Source organism: Ornithodoros turicata, chromosome 3, assembly GCF_037126465.1.
Source record: "Ornithodoros turicata isolate Travis chromosome 3, ASM3712646v1, whole genome shotgun sequence".
NCBI classification, from domain to species: Eukaryota; Metazoa; Arthropoda; class Arachnida; order Ixodida; family Argasidae; genus Ornithodoros; species Ornithodoros turicata.
In genome coordinates this window covers 15,367,665-15,390,851 of record NC_088203.1, presented here as the reverse complement: position 1 = coordinate 15,390,851, position 23,187 = coordinate 15,367,665, and the positions used below count along the sequence as shown (strand labels likewise).

General features: G+C 46.2%; 1 protein-coding gene and 1 long non-coding RNA gene across 2 annotated transcripts; both read right to left on the bottom strand.

The window, feature by feature from the left end:
• Positions 1-7,314: 7,314 nt before the first annotated feature.
• Positions 7,315-19,679, bottom strand: LOC135389946 (U3 small nucleolar RNA-interacting protein 2-like). Its single transcript, XM_064619987.1, has 14 exons — positions 19,497-19,679; positions 17,052-17,155; positions 16,889-16,998; positions 16,762-16,829; positions 16,585-16,626; positions 16,392-16,518; positions 16,163-16,287; positions 16,000-16,092; positions 15,787-15,887; positions 12,592-12,726; positions 12,468-12,530; positions 11,326-11,459; positions 7,523-7,602; positions 7,315-7,467 (listed from the first exon to the last, which is right to left on the bottom strand). Exons 1-14 carry the CDS (start codon positions 19,560-19,562, stop codon positions 7,315-7,317), a joined length of 1,401 nt encoding a protein of 466 aa, XP_064476057.1. The 5' UTR covers positions 19,563-19,679.
• Positions 19,680-21,735: 2,056 nt separating this feature from the next.
• On the bottom strand, positions 21,736-23,052 carry LOC135389944 (uncharacterized). The gene is made up of 3 exons (XR_010421627.1): positions 22,894-23,052; positions 22,261-22,576; positions 21,736-22,115 (listed from the first exon to the last, which is right to left on the bottom strand). It is a non-coding gene; the product is annotated as an uncharacterized LOC135389944 (long non-coding RNA).
• Between the last annotated feature and the right edge of the window lie 135 nt (positions 23,053-23,187).

Genomic DNA, 23,187 nt, shown 5'->3' with positions numbered 1-23,187 from the left:
GTCCATGGCCCTGCGAGTTGCCGACGCGTTCCAGCCCGGCGTTGCCTACGCTCCGTCTCCCCGGCTTGAAGCCCTCCTCTCGGCGCACATCAACCAGTTCCCATCTCACGTTGTTGTCGCGACAGATGCCTCGGTCTCGGCTCAGCTAGCGGGTGCCGGCGTCGTCTTCCCTCAGCTCGACTGTCACTGCACCATCCGCCTCCCTGACTACACTCCCGTGTTCGAGAGCGAACTCCTCGCCATGATACTGGCTCTCAGAATGGCGCCCCTTACATTTCCCAGGATCCTGCTTTTGTCCGACTCCCTGTCGGTCATCACTGCCCTAGCCAGCCCCCCCAGCGAGTGGCTCGAGCTCCTGCAGGCCCTGAGTCCTAGCCACATCACGGAGGTGGTCCTGACATGGATTCCTGGGCACTGTGGCCTATCTCCCAACGAGTTGGCGGACAACCTTGCAAAAATTTCCCTCTCCGGCCCTATCATTGACGTCCTTCCGCCCCTGCCCTCTATCACGCGGGCCAGGTATAGAAGGCTGCTGGAGCTGACCGCTCTCCGCTCTCTGCCAGCCCGGTACGCCCATCTTTCCCACGCTTGGCAGGCTGACCGCTGCGTCTCCCGTCATGTAGAAGTCTTGCTGACTCGACTGCGCTGTCTAGCCCTTCCTCTGAACTTTTACCTGCACCGCGCGGGTGTCAGCCGCTCTCCTGCGTGCGTCCACTGCGGTCAAGAGGAAACTGTAGAGCACTTTCTCCTGCACTGCCCCCTCTACGACCGCTCCCGCCTTATCTACCTTGCCCAGCCGCTGGCTAGGCAAGGGGTTCCCCTCTCCCTGGACGCCATCCTGTCATTTGGAGCCTCCCACACCGAAAAGTGGCGGTTTGAAATAGCGTCGAGAGCCGCCGCCTTTCTGACCATCTGCGGCCGCTTCTGAAACATCTTGTACCTCCCGCTTCCTCCCTCCCCTCTGCTATGGCTTCCTTCTACTAACATGTCACCGTGGGTCTCATGAGCCTCTAGAGATTAGTCCGCACCAAACCCTGGCCAATCGCCCTGTGTGGCTGGCGGCCACTGTTCCTAGTGGTGGAAGAAGAAGAAGAAGAAGAAGATGGTGTCGGGAGTCACTGAAGGAAGTGATCTACGGCGACCCCGTTACGGCTGGTGGAGAGACATGTCCTTACGGCTCCTCAGTACCCATACTGCTAGTGTCGTGAGCGAAATTTCGGGAAAAGGAGCCGTGTCCGCCACATATGTGACCACAGACATATGGCCATAAGAATGACCTCAATGAAAATCTCTTATATCACGTTGAATCATAAATCATGAATCATAAATGCGTACAGCAGTACTACAATAAGCATTGCCACATCGCGTGCAACAAGCGGTGGTAAACGCTAGGCCGACGTTTCACCATCACAACTTCAACGGGGACATTCTGCTCCATGCGGTTGCATAGCTTCGATACCATTCCGGTCACGCACGTTGGCGCTCCGCTGGCCCGATTCAGTTGGCAAAAGTTGCTCCATGCGGTTGCCGCCTTACACTCTAAATCGTTTTACACCTTAAAGGGTGTAGATCAAAATGTTCATGGCGCACACCTTTTAGGGTGTATTTTAACACCCTCATGGCAATTGGGGTGTAAAGGCTGTAACGCCGAATAAAACTCGTGGCAATGTGCTGGTAACTCTGTATTCACAATTACCAGCATATTGCATATAATCACATTGAGGTCCATATATGTACACATGCACATCAAGGTGATTAAATATGTGTGTAAACATGCACAGCCGACATACAGAAAGTCATGTATGGCATGGCAGCTGTGCATGGCAGCTGTATATAGCTTTTCGTGAAATTGTAGACCTTCTTATGAGCAGGCACCTCCCCCATATGCATGTTCATTACTTAGAACGTTGCATTTATTCGTTTCTTCAAAGCTTTGCAGTGTTGTACCCACAAATATCTAACCCCTGTACAATGCATTACATTGTTCATTATTCGTGACTCATCAGGCTGTTTGGTTCCTCTCCTAGCTGTATGGTGTATGCGTTTCAAAGCGAAACACCAGCATTTTCAAGATGTTGCTAGAAAAACTCGACAATTTTAAGAACATAACCCTTTCATTAGCAAGAAGACATCAATTTTATCAAATGTATGTGGGGTCGCAGCCCTTCATCAGAAATGTCACATGCACTGATATTTCCAAGGAGATACTACTTCAACATGCCTAAAAGCAGTTCAGAGTTACATTCATGACCATGATATTCAAAGAGATTCTATAGTCTATGTGAAAAGTGCAGTTGATAATGATAACACATTTGCTGTTGGCTGTGTTGTTGCCAAAGAATCTTGAGAGGAGGACTTACCCGTGTTCGTTGAGATTACAGGCATATATGTTATTAACTCTGATACCATTTTTCTCATACAAACATTAACTACAGTTGATTATGATGTATTTGTTTCTGGCTTGCAATGAGGAGCAACGTGTTTTAAGAAATGTAAGCACTATCTCAACGGATCTTCTAAATCTGCATACATTACTGGATGGTAGACGTGTTGTAAATCCACGCCATGCACTTTTGTAATGTAGCTTCCCGTTCCCTGTTGTTTTATATATTTACTTTTGTTCATGTGAACGAAAATAAACATACTCCCTTTCTACACCCAGGCGACACACTTATCACAATATTTCACCTCAGGGTGTAGTTCACCATTGTAACACCCTCAGCAACTTCCAAAATAAAGTTGTAGGGTGTGAAAGGGGTGTGATCTTTGTTAATACACCTATTTTACACCTTTAAAGGTGTGAAACGATTTAGAGTGTAGGGCCAGTTCTCACTTGGCGACGCCCGACACGACGTCGTGAGCGGGCGGCGGAAGTAGAGGCGCATTTCCGCGTAGTCGGGAGTGGAGAGACGTCGAGCCAAAAAAACTGCCATGTCGAAGTCCTTTCACGACGTCGGCGAGAACTGCCGAGAACGGCAGCTGGCGACCAATAAGGTGACACAGCAAGGCCACGCCTCCTGATTTTTCGTCTGCTTTGGACGATGGAATGCCACTGTGGTGGCGGAAATGCGCCTCTACTTCCGCCGCCCGCTCACGACGCCGCGCCGGGCGTCTCCAAGTGAGAACTGGCCCTGAGGCCTAGTGAACACGGCGATCGCGGCGATCAAAACGAAATCGTAACAAAAAATGGCCCCTTGTCTGTACAATCTTATATTTAATTGCTCGATTTCATGGATATAATAAATCTTGCCTTTTATATTCCAAGTATATATTCATGTAGATTTGTTTAAATATCGTACCAACGATGTATCCCAGTAGGTGGTTCTGCCGGCAGCGGTACAACGACGGAAGCAGACGACAATTCCCGACGTGCCCCACGCATCCTAGGTGGCGTTCATCAAATTTGCACAAAAAATCCACTAGTTTTGCAGATTGCTAGAGGTATCCATTTCAATCCCATCCAATCCACTTGCCACCCAAAATGGCGCTGCCCATGTTGGACAGGGGACAAATATTGAGGATAGGTTGATTGATAGCGTCCCATATTTCAACACTCCATTGGCCAGAAAGCTGAAAAAGTGGGTGGAGCTTCAGGTATAGGCATGACCCATTAATGGCCAGACTCCCTTTTAATATACAGCTCTGACCCGGGAGATCTCCATCATGAGTAGATAATGGAAATTGGAATTTTGAGCCTGCACAAGGGGGGAACATACAACCGTAGCAGACGACAGTAACAGTTCCAACGAAACCTCGTAAAAATATGCCGATAATCAATTTACAACTTTAGCAAGAACGCGTCTACCGTAAGACGGGTACCGCCTGTACAAGAAGGTAAGCTGAAGTACAACGTTCAGGACCCAATAAACGGGCCGATGAGCAGCGCCACCGCTAGCCTCCAAATGCGGCGCTGGGAAGGCACAAATGAAATGGTCGCTATAATCCAGAACAGGGGTCTCCAACACGCGGCCCGCGAGCCTCCGCCCGCGGGGCACCCGCAACGAACGAGAGAGAGAGAAAAAAAAAGACGAAATGAGGGGAAACACGAGAAAACTTGATCGCAGTGAGATAGAGCGAGAGAAAGAAGCTAGTAGACGCTGTTTTATTTATATTTATTTCATTTAATTTATATTTTTATGGTGCCCATGAACGGCCACAGGGCCTCCCTGATGGTCCACCTTCATCGGGCACTGGCACCTGTCGAGAAAGGAGGAACAAAAAGTCTACCCTGTGTGTCGTCCGCCCTTCTTTGCCCGAACTGAGGCTTTTCGTTCTTCTACCAGCTCACCTGCGTGTATGCTATTTTATCACTCGAGGAACATACCACCAGACTTAGGTGCACTTCAGACGTAGGCGACCCTCTGTGCCGTCCGTCCTTCTTTGCCCAAACTCGGGCTTTTTGTTCATCTACCAGCTCGCTTGCATGTACGCTATTTTATCACCCGAAGAACATTTCGCCGACCTTAGGCGACTACAGACGTAGGCGACCCTCTGTGTCGCTCGTCCTTCTTTGCCCAAACTCGGGCTTTTTGTTCATCTACCAGCTCGCTTGCATGTACGCTATTTTATCACCCGAAGAACATTTCATCGACCTTAGGCGACTACAGACGTAGGCGACCATCTGTGCCGTCCGTCCTTCTTTGCCCAAACTCGGGCTTTTTGTTCATCTACCAGCTCGCTTGCATGTACGCTATTTTATCACCCGAAGAACATTTCGTCGACCTTAGGCGACTACAGACGTAGGCGACCCTCTGTGTCGCTCGTCCTTCTTTGCCCAAACTCGGGCTTTTTGTTCCTCTAGCGGCTCGCCTACATGTATGCTGTTTTATCACCCGAAGAACATTTCGTCGACCTTAGGCGACCCTCTGTGTCGCTCGTCCTTCTTTGCCCAAACTCGGGCTTTCTGTTCCTCTACCGGCTCGCCTAGATGTATGCTGTTTTATCACCCAAAGAACATTTCGTCGACCTCAGGCGACTTCAGACGTAGGCGACCCTCTGTGTCGCCCGTCCTTCTTTGCCCAAACTCGGGCTTTTTGTTCCTCTACCGGCTCGCCTACATGTATGCTGTTTTATCACCCGAAGAACATTTCGTCGACCTTAGGCGACCCTCTGTGTCGCTCGTCCTTCTTTGCCCGAACTCGGGCTTTTTGTTCCTCTACCGGCTCGCCTAGATGTATGCTGTTTTATCACCCGAAGAACATTTCGTCGACCTTAGGCGACTTCAGACGTAGGCGACCCTCTGTGTCGCTCGTCCGTCTTTGCCCAAACTCGGGCTTTTTGTTCCTCTACCGGCTCGCCTACATGCTGTTTTATCACCCGAAGAACATTTCGTCGACCTTAGGCGACCCTCTGTGTCGCTCGTCCTTCTTTGCCCAAACTCGGGCTTTTTGTTCATCTACCAGCTCGCTTGCATGTACGCTATTTTAGCACCCGAAGAACATTTCGTCGACCTTAGGCGACCTCAGACGTAGGCGACCCTCTGTGCTTCTTTGCCCAAACTCGGGCTTTTTGCTCCTCTACCGGCTCGCCTACATGTATGCTATTTCATCACCCGAAGAACATTTCGTCGACCTTAGGCAACCTCAGACGTAGGCGACCCTCTGTGTCGTGTGTCCTTCTTTGCCCAAACTCGGGCTTTTTGTTCCTCTACCGGCTCGCCTACATGTATGCTATTTTATCACCCGAAGAACATTTCGTCGAACTTAGGCGACCTCAGACGTAGGCGACCCTCTGTGTCGTCTGTCCTTCTTTGCCCAAACTCAGGCTTTTTGTTCCTCTACCGCCTCGCCTACATGTATGCTATCTTATCATCCAAAGAACATTTCGTCGAACTTAGGCGACCTCAGACGTAGGCGGCACTCTGTGTCCTCTGTCCTTCTTTGCCCAAACTCAGGCTTTTTGTTCCTCTACCGCCTCGCCATGTATGCTATCTTATCATCCGAAGAACATTTCGTCGACCTTAGGCGACCTCAGAGATAGGCGACCCTCTGTGTCGTCTGTCCTTCTTTGCCCAAACTCAGGCTTTTTGTTCCTCTACCGCCTCGCCTACATGTATGCTATCTTATCATCCAAAGAACATTTCGTCGAACTTAGGCGACCTCAGACGTAGGCGGCACTCTGTGTCCTCCGTCCTTCTTTGCCCAAACTCAGCCTTTTTGTTCCTCTACCAGCTCGCCTATGTATGTATGCTATCTTATCATCCGAAGAACATTTCGTCGACCTTAGGCGACCTCAGACGTAGGCGACCCTCTGTGTCGTCTGTCCTTCTTTGCCCAAACTCAGGCTTTTTGTTCCTCTACCGCCTCGCCTACATGTATGCTATCTTATCATCCAAAGAACATTTCGTCGAACTTAGGCGACCTCAGACGTAGGCGGCACTCTGTGTCCTCCGTCCTTCTTTGCCCAAACTCAGCCTTTTTGTTCCTCTACCAGCTCGCCTATATATGTATGCTATCTTATCATCCGAAGAACATTTCGTCGACCTTAGGCGACCTCAGACGTAGGCGACCCTCTGTGTCGTCTGTCCTTCTTTGCCCAAACTCAGGCTTTTTGTTCCTCTACCGCCTCGCCTACATGTATGCTATCTTATCATCCAAAGAACATTTCGTCGAACTTAGGCGACCTCAGACGTAGGCGGCACTCTGTGTCCTCCGTCCTTCTTTGCCCAAACTCAGCCTTTTTGTTCCTCTACCAGCTCGCCTATATATGTATGCTATCTTATCATCCGAAGAACATTTCGTCGACCTTAGGCGACCTCAGACGTAGGCGACCCTCTGTGTCGTCTGTCCTTCTTTGCCCAAACTCGGGCTTTTTGTTCCTCTACCGCCTCGCCTACATGTATGCTATCTTATCAACCAAAGAACATTTCGTCGAACTTAGGCGATCTCAGATGTAGGCGACCCTCTGTGTCGTCCGTCCTTCTTTGCACGAACTCAGGCTTTTTGTTCCTCTACCAGCTCGCCTACATGTATGCTATTTTACCACCCACCTGGCAGTGCAGGTCCCCATTCATCATCTCAAAATAAAGTTGTTGTGGCATGGCCGAACGCCAGAAAGGGTCTTGTCCAACGGAAATGTGTTTTGCATGCCTGAAACGCATCCCTGAAATGGAAACTTGGTAAAAATCCCTCCTCCGTCAACGCATATCAACCCCGAACAACACATTGGATAGACATGGAATGCACGAGGGAGCCCCCACAGCACAGTGCCCAGGGGCCCCCAACACTCTAAATCTGGCACTGCCCAAGCCCCTTGTGTTAGGACCTATCAGTAACCAAAATCTATCAACATTATGAAGGACTTATGAACACGGTGCTAAGGCTTTTCAGAGAGCTTTATTGGGACCACAGTCACACAGTTGGGTGTCGTCTTGACGCGCCACCACCGTCCCAGTCGGTGCTCTTGACCTATGCTGGCCACCAGTCGCGTTCCCGAGTTGCTCACTTGCAGTGTATTCACAAAGCCCGGCTGTCAAGAGGTAGTAATTTTTACCACGTTGTTCACTCTACATGCTGTAACTCACCATCGGAACGGAAAAGATGTGATGCAATGACTTGTACTCCTCACCGCACTTCCACAGTTTGATTTCACCACTCCAGGATCCTAGAAAACCAACGTAGCACATGACGTTAGGTATCAATCTGACATGTACAGCTCCATCCAACCTTATCTTGAACGCGACGCCGGCCTGCGGAGCCAGAGGGACGACACCCTAGCGTCTCTTACTGGAATTATCAGGGGAGAGCGTTGAGGGCTGTCCTACTCGCGTCATGGGGTGCCCGTCTGACACCTGGCGCTCCGCTTCGAACGACCGGTGATAGTTTTTATCAACACATCGCTTGAGGCTGCTCGTAGTGACTACGCGAACTTGTGCCATCTGATATCGCAGTGAAGCGACATAAGCTGCCTCAAAATTTTGCTCAAAACTTTCCATTGATTTCATTCTATTCTTTCATTGCAATCAATGTGACATCACTGTATCCCATACGAGTGACATTTTCGTTAACATAGCTGCTAACCCGGACAATCACTAATCAGACGCAGGAGATTTCAATCGCCCGCAAAGCAAACCTCAAGACAGAGGAACGATGCATAGATAACTTTCATAGAGGAGTTATTGCCCGTTGATGTGGAGATGTTAGGGCCGCTAGGGTGTCATCCCATTGCTCCGCGGGGCGGCGCCGTGTTCAAGATAAGGTTGGACGAAGCTGTACATCTACATGACATACATGACATGACATGAATCTGTCACATGTCAGCAAAGCAGGCACCCTTCACAACTTCGTAACTTCACAATGATCAACAAGCAAACAATAATGCTGCTCAAGCAGCTGACACTGGCATGTTAGTGAGAGTACAATGTTGTTGTACAGCTCCCGACCAATTTTTCTAGCTTGGCGGCGACCGAGAAACAGTTGGACATATAGATCAGTCTGAGAAAAAAAACTTTGTTCTGGTGACTATCTAACAAATGTTGAATGTCGTAGGAGGCATGCAAGTTGTTGCAACAGGCTTGTACGCAACATATTCCTTATGTGTGAGGAGTGACAGAAAACTCACTAACAAATGGACGAGTTTAGGAACATAGGCAACTGTACCATGATCAATGTTGTGCTTGCATTTGATGATATCTGCTTGCATTCGCGCAAGTGTCAAGTATTCATCATACACATTTCACAACAGTGACAAGGTGTTCAGAACGGGTGCATTAAGCAAGCAACCCTCTTCTTACGCACGGAGAGTATGGGACACCCACAGGGGCCACTTAACAGCAAAGAACAGCTTTGGGGCCGTGGGCGGCTCTGTTTGTGATGCTGGCTCCTGTTGTCTGCTCATGCTACGCACAGACTGCGCATGCAATGGCTTTGTTTGGACGGTGGCAGTTTCGAAGACATTTTCTCGCAGTAGTGAATGGGATGCAAGCGATGAAAATTTGTAGAAGATGGCGTAGGACAGCTTTCAATGAAGGTGACTGCTTGGCATGAACATCCCTGCCTTAAAGCCCTGCATGACTCACGAATAACTGCCGACATCCGCATGGAAGTGGCCAAAAAATTATATAGTTTCCTGAAACGGGAGAATTCTGTAACATGGTACATCTGTATTTTGCTTCCAAATGTACCATTCAAACAAATAACAAGTACGTTTCTGCCAGCGCCAGCAGCTTGCGCCAGTTGGATTGCGCACTCAACAGGAAATGCATCACGCCAAATGCTTCAAGCTCGAAATGCTTGTCGTCTGCTTCGCTGCACCCATTTGAGATGCGAAAGCAAAAAATCTAGTTTGTATATCTGACACTCCAGAGTATGCCAATTCCACACTGTACGCACAGGTGCAGTATGAAGCACTCGTGCTCCAGTGCACCTACTTAACACACGCACTGTTTCCTGGTAGCCATTCGTCTGAAGTTTTGTTGGAATTTTTTGTGAGTGTTATGGTTTTGTAGAAGAAAAATTTAAAATCAAACAAAATCTCACTCTACATGTATGCATTTTCTATGACCCATCTCACTCAAAAGCCGCCATTTTCTCCTGCGTGTGCTTCATTTTCAGCTCACCACACACAGGTGGCGCCAAAATGCAGAAGAAGAGGATTCGTGCATAACGTTAGAATGGGCATGTCAAATCACTATAGGCAGCCCTGCCTGTGTGAAGTGACGTGAACATGAAGCAGACACAAGAAAAAATGGTAGTGTTTGTGTGCAATAGGCCATTAAAAATGCGTGGAACAAGATTTTGATTGATTTTTAATTTTCTTTCTGCATGGCCATAGCGCCTACAAAATATTCCAATAAGACTTGAGACAAATGGCTATCAGTCTGCAAAGTTTTGGGCAGGCCAAACCCAGTCTTCTATTTTCACACTGCAATCGACATGTGTAACGTTTGCTGACTAACCGTGTAGTTATTAAAGGAGTACAGAGGGCCATCCAAAAAAATTTCAGATTAAGACATCTGATGAAAGTATGTGTGTCATTATACCGAATAGCGCGAAAGCTTTTTATGTGTGCAATTTGTTTCCCAGAAAAAAACTCACATAAACATAGCTCCGCGCGTTCACCCTTAACTCGCCACTCGAGCTATAACGAGGATGAGGAGGTATGATGCCACGTCACCGATGACGGTATAAGGGACTCGTTCTGGTTCGCCGGTCAGTGGGGGTCAGCGCCTTGTCCCTTTGCCGCCGTAAACCTGTTTTGCCAGTTCTCCCGCAGAATTGGGGATAGAAGGAGCAGCCGAAGCATTACCGAGGCAAGGAGAAAGGCTTTATCAGGACCCCGAACAGCCGAGTAGCAGACGACAGCGGAGTAGCAGACAACATTTCTCCAGGCCAATCAGCGAGCGTTCACCTTATAGCGTCAGCGCGAGGTTCCAGGCAGATCACAGGCTCGTACTGCTCTTCACCACCGTTGCGCACGGTCGCTTTTTGCGGCGTATTTTAAATTCAATTCCTGCGATAATTATGACTCTGTGGTGTAAATTACTTCGCATGGTGCATCTTACTGGCCTACTTAACAGTTTTATGGGAAGAAAACTGGGTGTTAAAAATGACTTCTGTGCTACTTTAACACATTACCCTCTGCCTCCCTACCACTGCTGCGCATACTTCCAGATTTGCGGAGAATGGTAGTTCTCACACAAGCGATTAACTACAGTGAAACTTCGTTAATGCGTACCTGGCGGGGACGCGAAAAAACTACGTACTAAGCAGTAGCACGGCTTAACCAAAAACCCAAGATACATGTCCACGTACCTGTCTAATGGAAGAAAAATGGAACATGTTCGACAAAATGAGGATAGATATCGCAGTTTACTTTGCAACAAGATAGTCCGTTATTTTCGCTTCGTACCGAGGCGGCCTTGCAGCAATGATCGCGGCTTCAAATCCACCAACATTACTGGCGAGCTATTCAAGAAGTCCCCGTTTTCTGGCAAACTCGCAGGAGTGACGTATTGGTGTCGCCCCGTCTCTGGAGGAGCCACGTCCTGCCAAATCTTTGTTTCTGGTAGGGGAGGAGCTAGTTTTTTTCGTTCTGCACGGTCCGTTTCAGGACGAAAAGTATGCATTAATCGATATTGACGCTACGAGCAGCTATGGCTTAAGTGGGTAGCAAATACATTGGTTCCAATGGGAGTCGCGTCGGGGATTCAGCGCAACTACTGCTTAAGTGGAATTGCAGCTTAAGCGGGTACGTATTAACGAGGTTTCACTGTAATAATTACGGTGAATAGCATGGCATAGATGAGTTGTGTATGATTAACTTGATGAAGCCGCAGGAAAAATATGTACAATGTGGTGTGCACTTGAGAGGTATCATTGGCCATACCCGAAGCAACAAAGTCCGTGCAGCGCAGTGCCGCTACCGATACGATCCAGTAAGGCTGGTCGTTGTCCCGGCCATGGGCCTCCTTCACAACACACGTTGGCTTCTTTTTCATTGCGGTCCACAAGGACAGAGAGCTACATAAAGAAAGGAAAAGTGATCTCATGTTAAAAAAGCATGTCAGAAAAATATGACCAATATTATGACTGAAAGCAACTGTGGTTCATTCGCCGTGCCGATGATGATGCCCATTGACCTTTTAACACCTTTTGACTGTTTTGTAATTGAACCTCTGTATGCAATAAGGGAACCAGTCAAATTATCCCTATTTTTTGTAGATGTAGATAAATTGAGGACCCTATTGCAATTTATTGACTCGCTATAGGAGGCTTAGAAACGGGAAATGCATGCGTGCCAATGGGATGGACAGATCAGGCCCCTTTTCTACACACGCATACAAATGGTGTAGCTTAAATTCTGCTACGATGCGAAATCAACTTCGACTTCCACTCGAAAAACATGTTCTTCCTACTTCACGTGACCGTGTCTGCAGTGCTACTGAATGTTGCAATCGGAAAAACGTGCGCACTATGCTAATAAGTCATATTTAGCTGGCCATACAGAACATTAGTTTCAAGTTTGTGCTAGTTTAGCAGCACAATAATCACGATCCAGGATGCTCCACTGCACAAAGGTAACTTCGCCCGTCCTGGCGTCACCATCAAAGTCCGACTTGTGAAAGCTGTTTTTTCCTGCACGAAAACCCTGTGTGCGCGGTGTTATATAGAAAAAGGGGATATGTATCATGCTCCTGGGTTTCGTTCAATTTCTGCCAAGTCACACACCCGGATACGATGCTAATGGGACATGCATGTACAGTAGACACATGCATATATGTATGTTACACATTTTGCATTTGCGTTATTCTAGGAAACTCATCTGCAGTTACTTTACCAAATTTTCACTTGTAGTTTTCTCAGTTTAGGATTTTGTTACTTATCCCCTCATTGCATACAGAGGCTCAATTGTTAGGTAAGCCAGAATGTTTTCTTTGTTCTATAACATGACTGAAAGCACAAAGATCCTACAGAAGTACATCTACACATGAGTTTCCACATACTACCAGGAAGAAAAAAATCACGTACCCGTCGTCTGCACCAGAAACAAAGTGCAGCTCGTTGATCATCGCAACGCAGTCGATGGAGCAGCTGCGTAAAACATGCATGCCCGTGTAAAATAATTATCGGTCCTTAAGTGGTGCTGTCCTACTTATGACTTTGGAAGATGAGCTGCGATTCTTCCACCACTTTCCAGATGCGGAGCGTGTTGTCTCGACCCCCAGATGTCAACGCCCTGTCTCTCGTGTAGCTGTCGATGCCGGTCACTGCGTCTTGATGGCCAAAGCTGCAGATGAGGCGGCTCAAAATAAATGCACTTGGTTATGCGCAACAAATGCGAGCCTACTGCGAGCCCAAAACACTTAGCAACCAATAGCAAATATGGCACAGAGTAGAAGTTATTTTGTTTTTTGTGATATGTACATGTATAGCTTAATTTAATATACAGTCAGGGGGTCCCTAGCGAGCTAGTGTGGGGACCCATGTTGATATCTATCGCAGTGAGAAACTAGCTGTACATAGTTTATATGTAGTCACAACACGAAATGTGAATGTGAAATGAAATGTGAAAAAACAAAAAATAAAATAAAAAGGAATTTGTAAGCATAATATCGCTGGTGCCCATAACACTGTTTCAATGTAAAAATGTCATGACATAGCTAACTATTTGGTAACAAAATGAAATGTAGCATTGAAAGAAACGTGAGAAAAAATTGAAAACAACACAGAAATACAACTGTTTTTATTGATAGTGTCGTCCGGGTCAGCAATTGAATGGCTCTCTGCAATGACGATGCAAACATTGCTCGCAAGAGAAATGTTTTAATCGGTAAATACAGACCCGCTTTACTTTACATGTGTATAAAAAAAATTTGGAGTGCTGCATTAGAAAATTGGTGCAGTTTCAGAAAAGCTGTGGCACCTTAGCAGACGACTGCAAGTCCTCTGAGGGCCCGTACAGCGCTGTATTTTATTGGTACAGAGAGCTCACAGAGCATCTTCTCATCGCAGTCCTTTCCTAAGGATTCAGACAGTCAAAAAGGAGACTCCCAAAAACCGTTCACGGACACTGCAGTATGATCGGTGCAAAGACGTACCCCATTCATTCAAGATTAGACTGGAGCAGTTACCCACGAACCCACCACCATGTCCAGGAGCACTGGGGAAAAAAAGCTCACGCTCGGCTTAAACATGTGACATATATTGCATTACGAACCTGGGAATTTGTTTCTCTGTACTTGGGCTCTATCAATGATCGAAATGAGTCGAAAATGGTGGACGAAGTGTAAGTTAAATAATGTCTTCACAAAAATACTCGTTTCGACATATGCAGCCCACTAAACCATGATGGAATGTATTGTGCATACACGTATCTAATACCTGTATCACTAACTGTTATATGCAATAAATCATATATATTGTTAAGAGAAGTCTCGGCTTCAAGGACTACTCCGCTATGCAATAACGATGTAAGTGACCTATTGGAGATACGCTGTTTGTGCAATTCCTCAACATATATTTTTAATGACCATACCATTTTCTAAAGTGAATGATGCCCACGTGTCATACAAAATGGTGGCTTACTATATCCATAGCAATTTCTGTGGCAGCTCGTTGGAATCTTCTTTTCGCTATTTCTCCAAGGTGCAAACTTTCACTTGCATCACTATTGCAGAGAGCCATTCAATTGTGATAGTTCCAAAAGGAGAACAAACACTCTGGGCGAGGTCAGCTCTGCTTAATTCGACACCAGCACATGAGCCGGATGAAACTTGCTAGCCTCTTTTGTCGGTGGTACACACCACAAACCCCATCAATGTATATATAGCATTCCGAGAGGTAGGCAGAACAATGCATCCCTTTTCCTTGTCCTCCTCACCACACTCGGGGACATACAAATCCCTGAGGATATTCAAGTATTAGATATCGAAGTCCTACGAAGTGTACCAGGTTTGTGTTCATCAACATCCTCCTTTCTTTACATTGAGGATGATAGAAAACATATTGCACTATTTCGGTAGCTTTATCATGCACATGATTAAAATCAACTGTCACAGCAGAGCACAATGAAAGCTGATTACACCTGAAATTTCACTAAACCAGTATTCACTACGCATTTACTACATTCACAGAGTAAAAATTTTCTGCCAGGCTGCATGTCCTGAAGCGCACAATGCCTGCACAATAAAATTTGACCTACAAAGGCATGTGTTGAATATCTGAACGTACGTGTTCACCTCGAGTTCATAACTAACTACGTAACGAACGATAACGAGGAAGAAAGCACTCGTCATGCATAATTGGATTGAGTAGCTTTTGAGTTCTTACGCAGAGCAATCAGTACAGTTTGCTTTTTTCTCATACAGCATGCTCGAAGCATATTTCACTGACCATTAATTAAGCGAAATTAGTTAATATTAAAGGGGTACTAAACAGCTCCATGAATATTTTCCAATTATTATGCTCTATGAAGGAACGTGCCCCACTATATGCAATTATGCAATTTCATTTACTTCTAGCGAGCGTCTTTACCACGAATCAATGCCATTCAAACAGCGTAACCCGCGTGAGTCTCTCCTTCCTACTCGGAGAGCAATTACTTCACACGTCTCGCACGTGTAGTAAAGCTGCATTCCAGTCACTGGAGATGGGGGAGATTTCGGATTCCTAGCCAATGACGGGCCTTGTTGACACAAGCAGCGGTGTGCGGGGAGAATCGGTTGTTGGAACATGACCTCGCTGAGCAATACAGGCTGAAAACAGTGTGCACGTGAAATGGAATATTATGGGCATTTGGTACCTTTTGACCTGGCTAGCTGTGGATTGACATGTGTAAATATGTTTAGAATTGACCTCACTGCCCGATATCAAAAACAAAATCAATGTAATGGTGCCCTGTATTCTGAATGGTTGGTGGTGCGCAACGTCAAAATGTACGTGTCTCTATTGTCGCAAGGGCATTGCAGGGCAGGGCACAGGGCATGAGCGTGAAAGAGTGCAGTGGTCGATTTGAAGCCATTACAGTCAAACTCCTTTACAACGAAATTCAGGGGACAGCAAAAAAATTCGCAGTAAAGGTATTTTCGTTAAAAAGGATGTCCATTATTGGACCTATAGGGCTCCACCGAAAAAAAAATTTGCTGTAGTGGTATTTTTGTTAAAAAGGTGTTCGCTATAAAGGAGTTTGACTGTATTTACTTTTTTGCGACAAAAATTTTCGCTAAGCCTCGCCGTAGGAAACGAATCGCACTGCATTAGAAGAAAGCGCGCTTTGCATACCTGTTAACTGTCCCTTTAATAATAATTAAAACTTACAGTGACCATGAAAGAATAAACACTCACTCACAGTGTTTCCACGTAGGCCATCTCGTCCAGGTTCCAGATCTTGACAGAGCGATCGGCCGAGCAGCTGAACAACTCGTGGGTCCCGTAACGGAACGCCACACCCTGCGGATTAAACCTCAACATTACGGCGTGCCATTTTAAATTCTGGCGGAAGAACGACAAGCATATCAGAATGAACGATATTCTCATCACCAAGAAAAAACGTAAGTTGTACCGTGACGGGTCCCCTATGCCCCTTAAAGACGTGTATCCTCTCCATCGTCTCTGGGTTCCACACGTGGATAAGTTTGCTCTGACAACCTGAAGCCTGAGAGAAAAAAAAAACGTGAGCGGAAACGCCGTAACGTGGACGGCTGCTCTGCTGGTGTAGCACGTACCAAGAACTTTCCGTCCGAAGAGATGGCGAGCCCCATCACGTGATCCGTGTGCCCTACGTGAGTTTCTTCCGCGCCCTTGATTCCGCCGTTGACTGTTTTGAGTCTCTTTCCTGTCTCCGCACACCCTGCGGAACAGAAAACGAACCAACATGGGCTCACCTTGTGACACATGGAGATAATTCAATATCTCCTAGCAAATAAGAAAAACGCTCATGGGGTTATCCCGTACATTTTATGAGGCAGCAGTCTTTGGATCCACTGAATACAAATTTTTCGTCGTGGGAGATGACTGCACACGTAACTGGACGCTTGTGCTTTTTTAGGTACAATATGGAGCTGCTATCTACTTCTGTTATCTGTAAATAGGCACAAATTTTAGTATACTGCGAAAATGACACAGATATGAAAGAAGTACGGGTTACTTTGTGGGCAAACTTCTTCTGCAATCTGCCACTCTGTTCCAGCTGAAGAAAACAAAAAAGGAAATTGGCACCCATGTTTTGCTGACATTTTAAATGAGCAAGCTGAAAGATGGTTTTATAACCCGCGCAACATCCCCATAAATTGTAGATAAGCTCTCCCAGATATCTTCTCCTTACCAAGTCATCTCGCAGTCGATGCGAGATGGCAGCTTTGTCTATCTCTTCAGCTTCGAGCTTCTCTTTCTCTGCAAAGTCCAAAGGTGCATGAAACAGCCGAGTCGCAGCAACAGAATCTTGACCGTACCTTGCTTCTCGATTTCCTCCAAGTATTTCTTTGCCAGTCGTATTTTCTTCTCTTGCTCCGTCTCAAGGTCTTCGTCATCCGAGACGTGTTGAGTAAGAACAACATCTTTCCTAGAAGAAAGGGGACTTCAGAAAGGAAGTGGTAGTTGAGTTTCGAGGCTTACTCTATATCAGAGTCACTCGAAGGAATGTCTTCCACTTCTCCTCCATTTTTCGCCTTCCCCTTCTTTTTGCTTGGCCCGTTCACGGAATGCTGTGCTTTTCTTTTCTGAAGCAGGAAATTGCAACAATGACTTATTAGAGGACACACAAGGGCACATAACATGTAATTCAGGTACCAGTAGCAAAGTGTATGTCAAGTATAATACCCCAGCAGAGCAAGCGTTTGGGCTGGTTGGTTCATATTGAATTAAAACAATTAAAAACCCCAGTGCTGGGTAGGACAAGGACAGAGTATCAGTGCCGGTGCTTGTCCTTTTATCCTCTGTCCTTGTCCTACCCAGCACTGGGGGTTTTTAATTGTTTTTAATTCAAGTAATATCTCAAAAGCCACAAAAAATGCCCATTACCTATTTACCTTTGTGCTAGAGATGAAACAGGTATCAGGAGACCATCATATTTTGCAATAAATCGTTAAGTTTAGTTCTGTACCGTTGTAGATGTATCTGCATGCATATCAGAAACACAAAAGCACTTGACACCACTAGGGAAGCAGATGCTTGTTGCGAGGAATATAGGAATGCAGCTTATTGACAGAGGCTGTGATAACAAATCACAATTGTTATAATGTCATTTCAGCATATTTTGGACATAGCACATTTTTGAAACACTGTTACTGACAGTGATGAGTTCACTGTGCTTTGTGATTTGTTTCTTTGTACGTTAGTAACCTGAATAATAACATATAACTGACATTTTATCACTACTGATTGTCCCGCCTCTTGTTAATTTGAAACTACCCGCGTTATCTTGCGAGAAATTAACGATCATGAAGTAGAAATTTCGAAATTATTTCTGGGGTACAGCTACAGCCAAACCAAAGGGACACAGTTGAAGGCAAATTCATCCACTTTTGTGTAGTCTAACTTAATGACAGGAAGGACATATGGCGTGAGAGAGAAGTTTGCAAGGGCCCTATCCTCGTCAAAAGTAATCGACCTCGATTACTTTACGTCACAAGCTGTAGGGCGGGGCTGCCACGGAATACTCCGCCCTCAAATCCCGCCCGTTTCAATTGAAATTTATACCTAGTTTTCCTTCGCAGCCTCTCGGCCCTAATCTCGGACCGTGACCCTACGTCATTTTGACGTAACAATGACGTAAAAGATTAGTTTCAAAGCTGAAAAGTAATCTAGCGAAAGAGGGTCGATTACTTTGAGCGGCGATGGGTTTCGTGATGGGTCCGTATGTGCATTTCCGTTTATTGTGTTGTATAAAGTCTGTATGTGCTCGTCACAACAAAAAATTCATGTCTTTCTTCGTTTGTGTTTAATGATGAGAAAAAAGCACCGCGTAACACCGTTTCTCTGCGCCGATCGCGGCATCGTATATGCGTGAAAGCGGCGGGCTTTTCGAAGCGTCGTCCGAGCCGTACGTCGTACAATTAATGTTATTGCAACGTAGCGGTGTGCACACAAAAAACTCATCGGTCAAAGTTCACTGTTTCTTGAGTAAAACTATCAATGCTCATTTGCGGTATCATTACCACCCCCACAGCTCACGAGCAAAAGAAGCATATTGCAATGCGAATTATCATTTCGCATATCGAGCACACAGAAGAATATAAAGAAAAGCTCATAAATAAAGCTCAAGATTTAAAGCACGAACCGATTTCTCATAAACGCGTTTACGGCTCGCGCCACACTGTCCGTTCGACAGTTTGCAATGATCCTTCGCGCTTTTACCGTTTTGTCAGTTTTGTTGCCTGCCGTCAGCGCCATCTCACGGGTACATACCGAATTATAAATGCCAAGTACAATCACGGTGTCACACAAACATTGCCGTCTTGCACACCTGTACGTCAAGAAAAATGACAAACAGCAAAAAAGGAAATTACGAGCGTGCTTTTCCACGCATTTTCCACGAAATTCAGTTTTACGCCGGTAGAGTTTTCTGTTTCCGACACCTAAGAACCGAAGCAACAAGGCAGGGCGGGCAGATCACAGGTGTGGTCTTCGCATTTTCAGGAGGAAACACCGATAAGGCGGGTCGCTTTCCAAGATAACACGTGGGGCGATTGGTTGATAGAAGGTGTCAACCGCTTTTAATATTCACGCCTTTTTCGATTGTGCACCAATGACAGAAGAAATTTCAAGTAATCGAGGTAGATTACTTTGACCAGGATAGGGCCCCAAGCCACTGTGTTGTGACTTTAGTTAAGCGTGTAACCATTAACAGGGAATGTTACATGTTCAGTGGCCAATAATGTACGTAGTACAATAATAATGCAATTTGAAAACATATCTGCAAAAGAAAGCACTCGATCGGGCAATATGTTTCGAATTCGCCTTCTCTGCTGCTCTATCGCGTGTGCTCTTGAAAACTTTCTTGCAAACACATGAAATGCCGGGTATCCAGCGACCATGGCACGCAACAACTGCCAGTCGTACCTTGTCTTTACTCTTTCCAAGTGATGATGAGCCTTTTGACTTCTTGTTCCGTATGAAAAATGGCATGATCAAAAGAAACCGCACAGGAAAAGACGCGATGAAACAGTCGTAAATGGCTAACAAGACGACAAGCACAAAACACGTGAAATCAAGATTGGATTAGGCTCGGCTAGGCTGGGATTGACTTGACTTCTAACCAGGCTTCATAGCCCACTATACCATAGTTGCTTGACTCCCGTTGTGTTTGATGGCTGCTGAAGGGAAACTGATCTGGCGTGTAGGAAGGGAGTTGCCTCAGGACAGAAGCCGCCGATATTTCGAACAGAGACTGTTCTTTTTCTGGGCACCGAAGAAGCCCAGAAGAAGAACAGTCTGTGTTCGAAATATCGGCGGCTTCTGTCCTGAGGCAACTCCCTTCCTACATTCTACCGGTTCGCTGGATTTCTACCGATCTGGCGTGTGTGTGGCAGGGGGGATGCAGGCAACATGTTCATTTCAGGGATTGAGATCGTTATTTGGGGTGGGGGGGGTGGGGGGGGTGGGGGGGTGGGCTCAGTTTGGTTCAGGTTCGTGTCTAGAGCAGAAAAAATAGAGGTGCGAACCGATTTGAATCGGTTGAAACCGGTTCACCAAAGCTCAAAATTTTAATTGTCTGACATTACTTGACTTATGTTAGTACACAAAATATAACTTTCTCTCGCTGAAGCCATTGAAATGTTATTTCATAGCCCTCTGCAAGAATAAATTTGGCTGACAAGCGTAGTAGCTCTATGCGTTGTAGTCTTGGCATATAAGTAGTACGTGTTCTGGGTTTTCGGAGTTTATTTTTACTCATTACAAGAGGGTATTTTTCGGAGTATACGATTTCCTGGTGACTCGGAGTTTTTCGGGTTTTATATTTCTTTACTTCGGTTAGTGTCTGAAATCCGGAGGAAGAAATTGGTGCTGTGACATGTGACACCTACAGAAAGAACGAGCAAGGAAAAGTGATAGGTGTCTCCATACAAGGAAAATTCCACGTGATTGAGAAAGTTTTGAGATGATTCGCGATTCCACGCACTCGCGGCGGAACACGAAACGCACGGAATATTGTAAATAAGTCTGCAATGCACAACTTTCTTGCTGATAACTCAGGTATTAACCCCACGAAAGCGGATTTTTTCGGATGAATCCGAGGTGCAAAAGTTTTTACCGGCGTACGTTTTTCGGATTTTTTCGGATTAATCCGAAAACCCGGAATCCTACATATAAGTTATAGGAGGATAGTGAAAGTTCAGACTGGAATACCTTGCATAATGGAACGTTGTGTTCTGGAAGAGAGCTCGGAAGCGAATTTTGCCGTTGCCCGAAACGCTCTATATTTTCGACAGCATGGTCGCAATAAGTGTTTACAAGTACGAGTAAATAAATAAACGGGAGATATAGAGAAGTTAGGACTAAAGGCAGGAAATTTCAGCGACTGGATCTTGCATTTATGCATGCTCCAAATTCAGAATGAATCAAGAAGTTGCCCCCCCCCCTCCCAATTCGTTTCATCGTTAACTTTCTCAGGAACACTTCCACGAATGAACAATATTCCCGAATGAAACAGTACTTTGTACTAGACTCATATTTTGGTTGACGAAGGGCAAGAGATTCACGCAAGGTGTCCCAAAAAGCGAAAACCACGATAAACTGCCACCTCTATCCTGCCGCTTCTGCTATTTCTTTACGTCAGGTTTGTTTATTATTATTATTTGTTTTTAATACCAAGCCGACCTTTTTCTGGTTGACCTTTCCTTTTTCATTTAATAAACTTTCATCCGTCACAAAATGAGGTCTTCCGACTCGCAGTCTGCTGCCGAACAGTCCCTGGAAATATCTACGTTCATGCTTTTGGTGTCATCGGATGGCGCGACGCCGTCAGCCGAGCGGTTGGGAACCTTGCCGGCAATGTCAATTAGGTTACATTCACGGTTCATTCATTACATTCAGGTTCAATTACGATATCCATGCAAACCGACACAAGGCGGCTCACGCACCCTTGCTTCAGACACGAATGAATTTTGCGAAACTTTTTTGGTGTTTTCTTCTTGGAATCAATCTCCAAGTGAATATCACATTGACTTCATAATTCCAGATTCCCCGCCTCCCCCCGTTCCTTCTCCACAAATGATCCGTGAGAGAAAGGTGACCATCCTGTTCCACAGATATCAGCCCGGCAATGTAGCAAGCGTAGCATGTGTATAAGAAGAAGAAATGGGGACCATTTTTCTTTATTTGCGGCAGCGTTATATGCCGCTCAACGAACAACGTTGTTGAGATGAGCACCTCCAACGGAGACGTCGGCCGGTGACATATCCGTCCAGTCACGCACGGGCCTTCACTGCGTGGAGGGAAACGAGGCCGTAGAATGAGCGGCTTGCGAGCCTCCTCTGCCACTGTGAGGGACCCCCACAGGAGAGAGTGCCTGTAGCCGAGGGATTCTAGATCTGTGCCCCTTAATTTGCGTCGAACCGCCTGGAAGGCGTCGTCTTCTCACGTTAGGTTCGTTGTCGCCGTTTACCTCTGGGAGATGCACCATGTCTGCCGCACGTGGGATGCGAGACGGTTTCTCGGACAACTTATCCGTCGCGGAACCTGCGAGCGGCAAGAGCATTCCTGTTTTAACACCAGTTGTCTGTACGTTCAACATTACAGACATTACAAACAGCCAGGCTGAACCCTTCCGTTATGACAACGCCAGATCTTACAATCGTCTCCTCCGTCCTCCAACGGAACTCACCTAAACTGGTCGTGCTTCTGCTGGTGTCCTTCGTAACGGTAGAGGGTTCCCCGTTGCTACCGTGTTGCGTTTCAGCGCTGCCGTCGTTTTGCGCAGTCGCAGCAGAGCTTTGTGTTCTTCTCAGCAACGTCGTGAAGTTCTCGAGTCCTAATTTGACGATCTCGTTTGCTTGTACCAAGAGAGACATGAATCTACGAGCCCAGTAGCTGATCGCATCTCTTTCAACAGCGTCCATAGCCAACAACAATGCTCCAACAGGAGCATGTCCTGTCACTTCCATGGCGTGAGACCTTGAGCAGGAGAGGATTTACAGATTCTGATAAGAAAAGAAATGGGTAGCCATTGTGACTTTTAATCCTTTAGGCTGGAATTTCTCTTAATTTTAGACCTGATATATATATACTCCCCGGCACTGGGAACAGTAATTATCCTCCAAGCTGCTATAAGAGGTTGAGTCATTTAATCCAGAAAGGGATTAATGGCTGTGGCAACGCATGTAGCCCCCAAATAAAGACTAAAACCACTCTTACTTTTCTTACTTCACTTACCACTCTTACAGTAGCAAGGGTATCGCACGAATCATAAACAGACGTTTAGTCCTCATCCGCTGCGACCAAGAAAGCTACTACTCACCGTCCTGCCAGAGCCGAACCTATACATATTGTCCGAAAAGTAGATAAGATAATTTTTCAAGTAGGTGGTGGCAGTTTCGAATTTTCCGAGGCAACCCCGACAGAGCTGGCCAAGTAGCTAGTGGACTCTTAGTTCACGCGACCAGGACTTCTTCTTCAGCATCCTGCCAACCACGATATTTTGTAACAGGACCGTATGCACGAATTCTAACCAACGGATTCCAACTCTGAAAGCTGCAATACTTCAGCACATTTTTTAAGCGAGGGTTTATGTGCATATGCCTCGCGGTTACGG

Bases quoted from the DNA above. Each gene is read 5' to 3' on its own strand.
- LOC135389946 (XM_064619987.1), bottom strand. From the start codon at position 19,562: ATGCCATTTTTCATACGGAACAAGAAGTCAAAAGGCTCATCATCACTT. The intron at 16,519-16,584 runs GTAACCCGTACT...GCCTATTTACAG, and splicing joins AGAAGAAGTTTGCCCACAAA to ATAACAGAAGTAGATAGCAG. The intron at 12,531-12,591 runs GTAGGACAGCAC...TGTTTTACGCAG, and splicing joins CTCATCTTCCAAAGTCATAA to CTGCTCCATCGACTGCGTTG.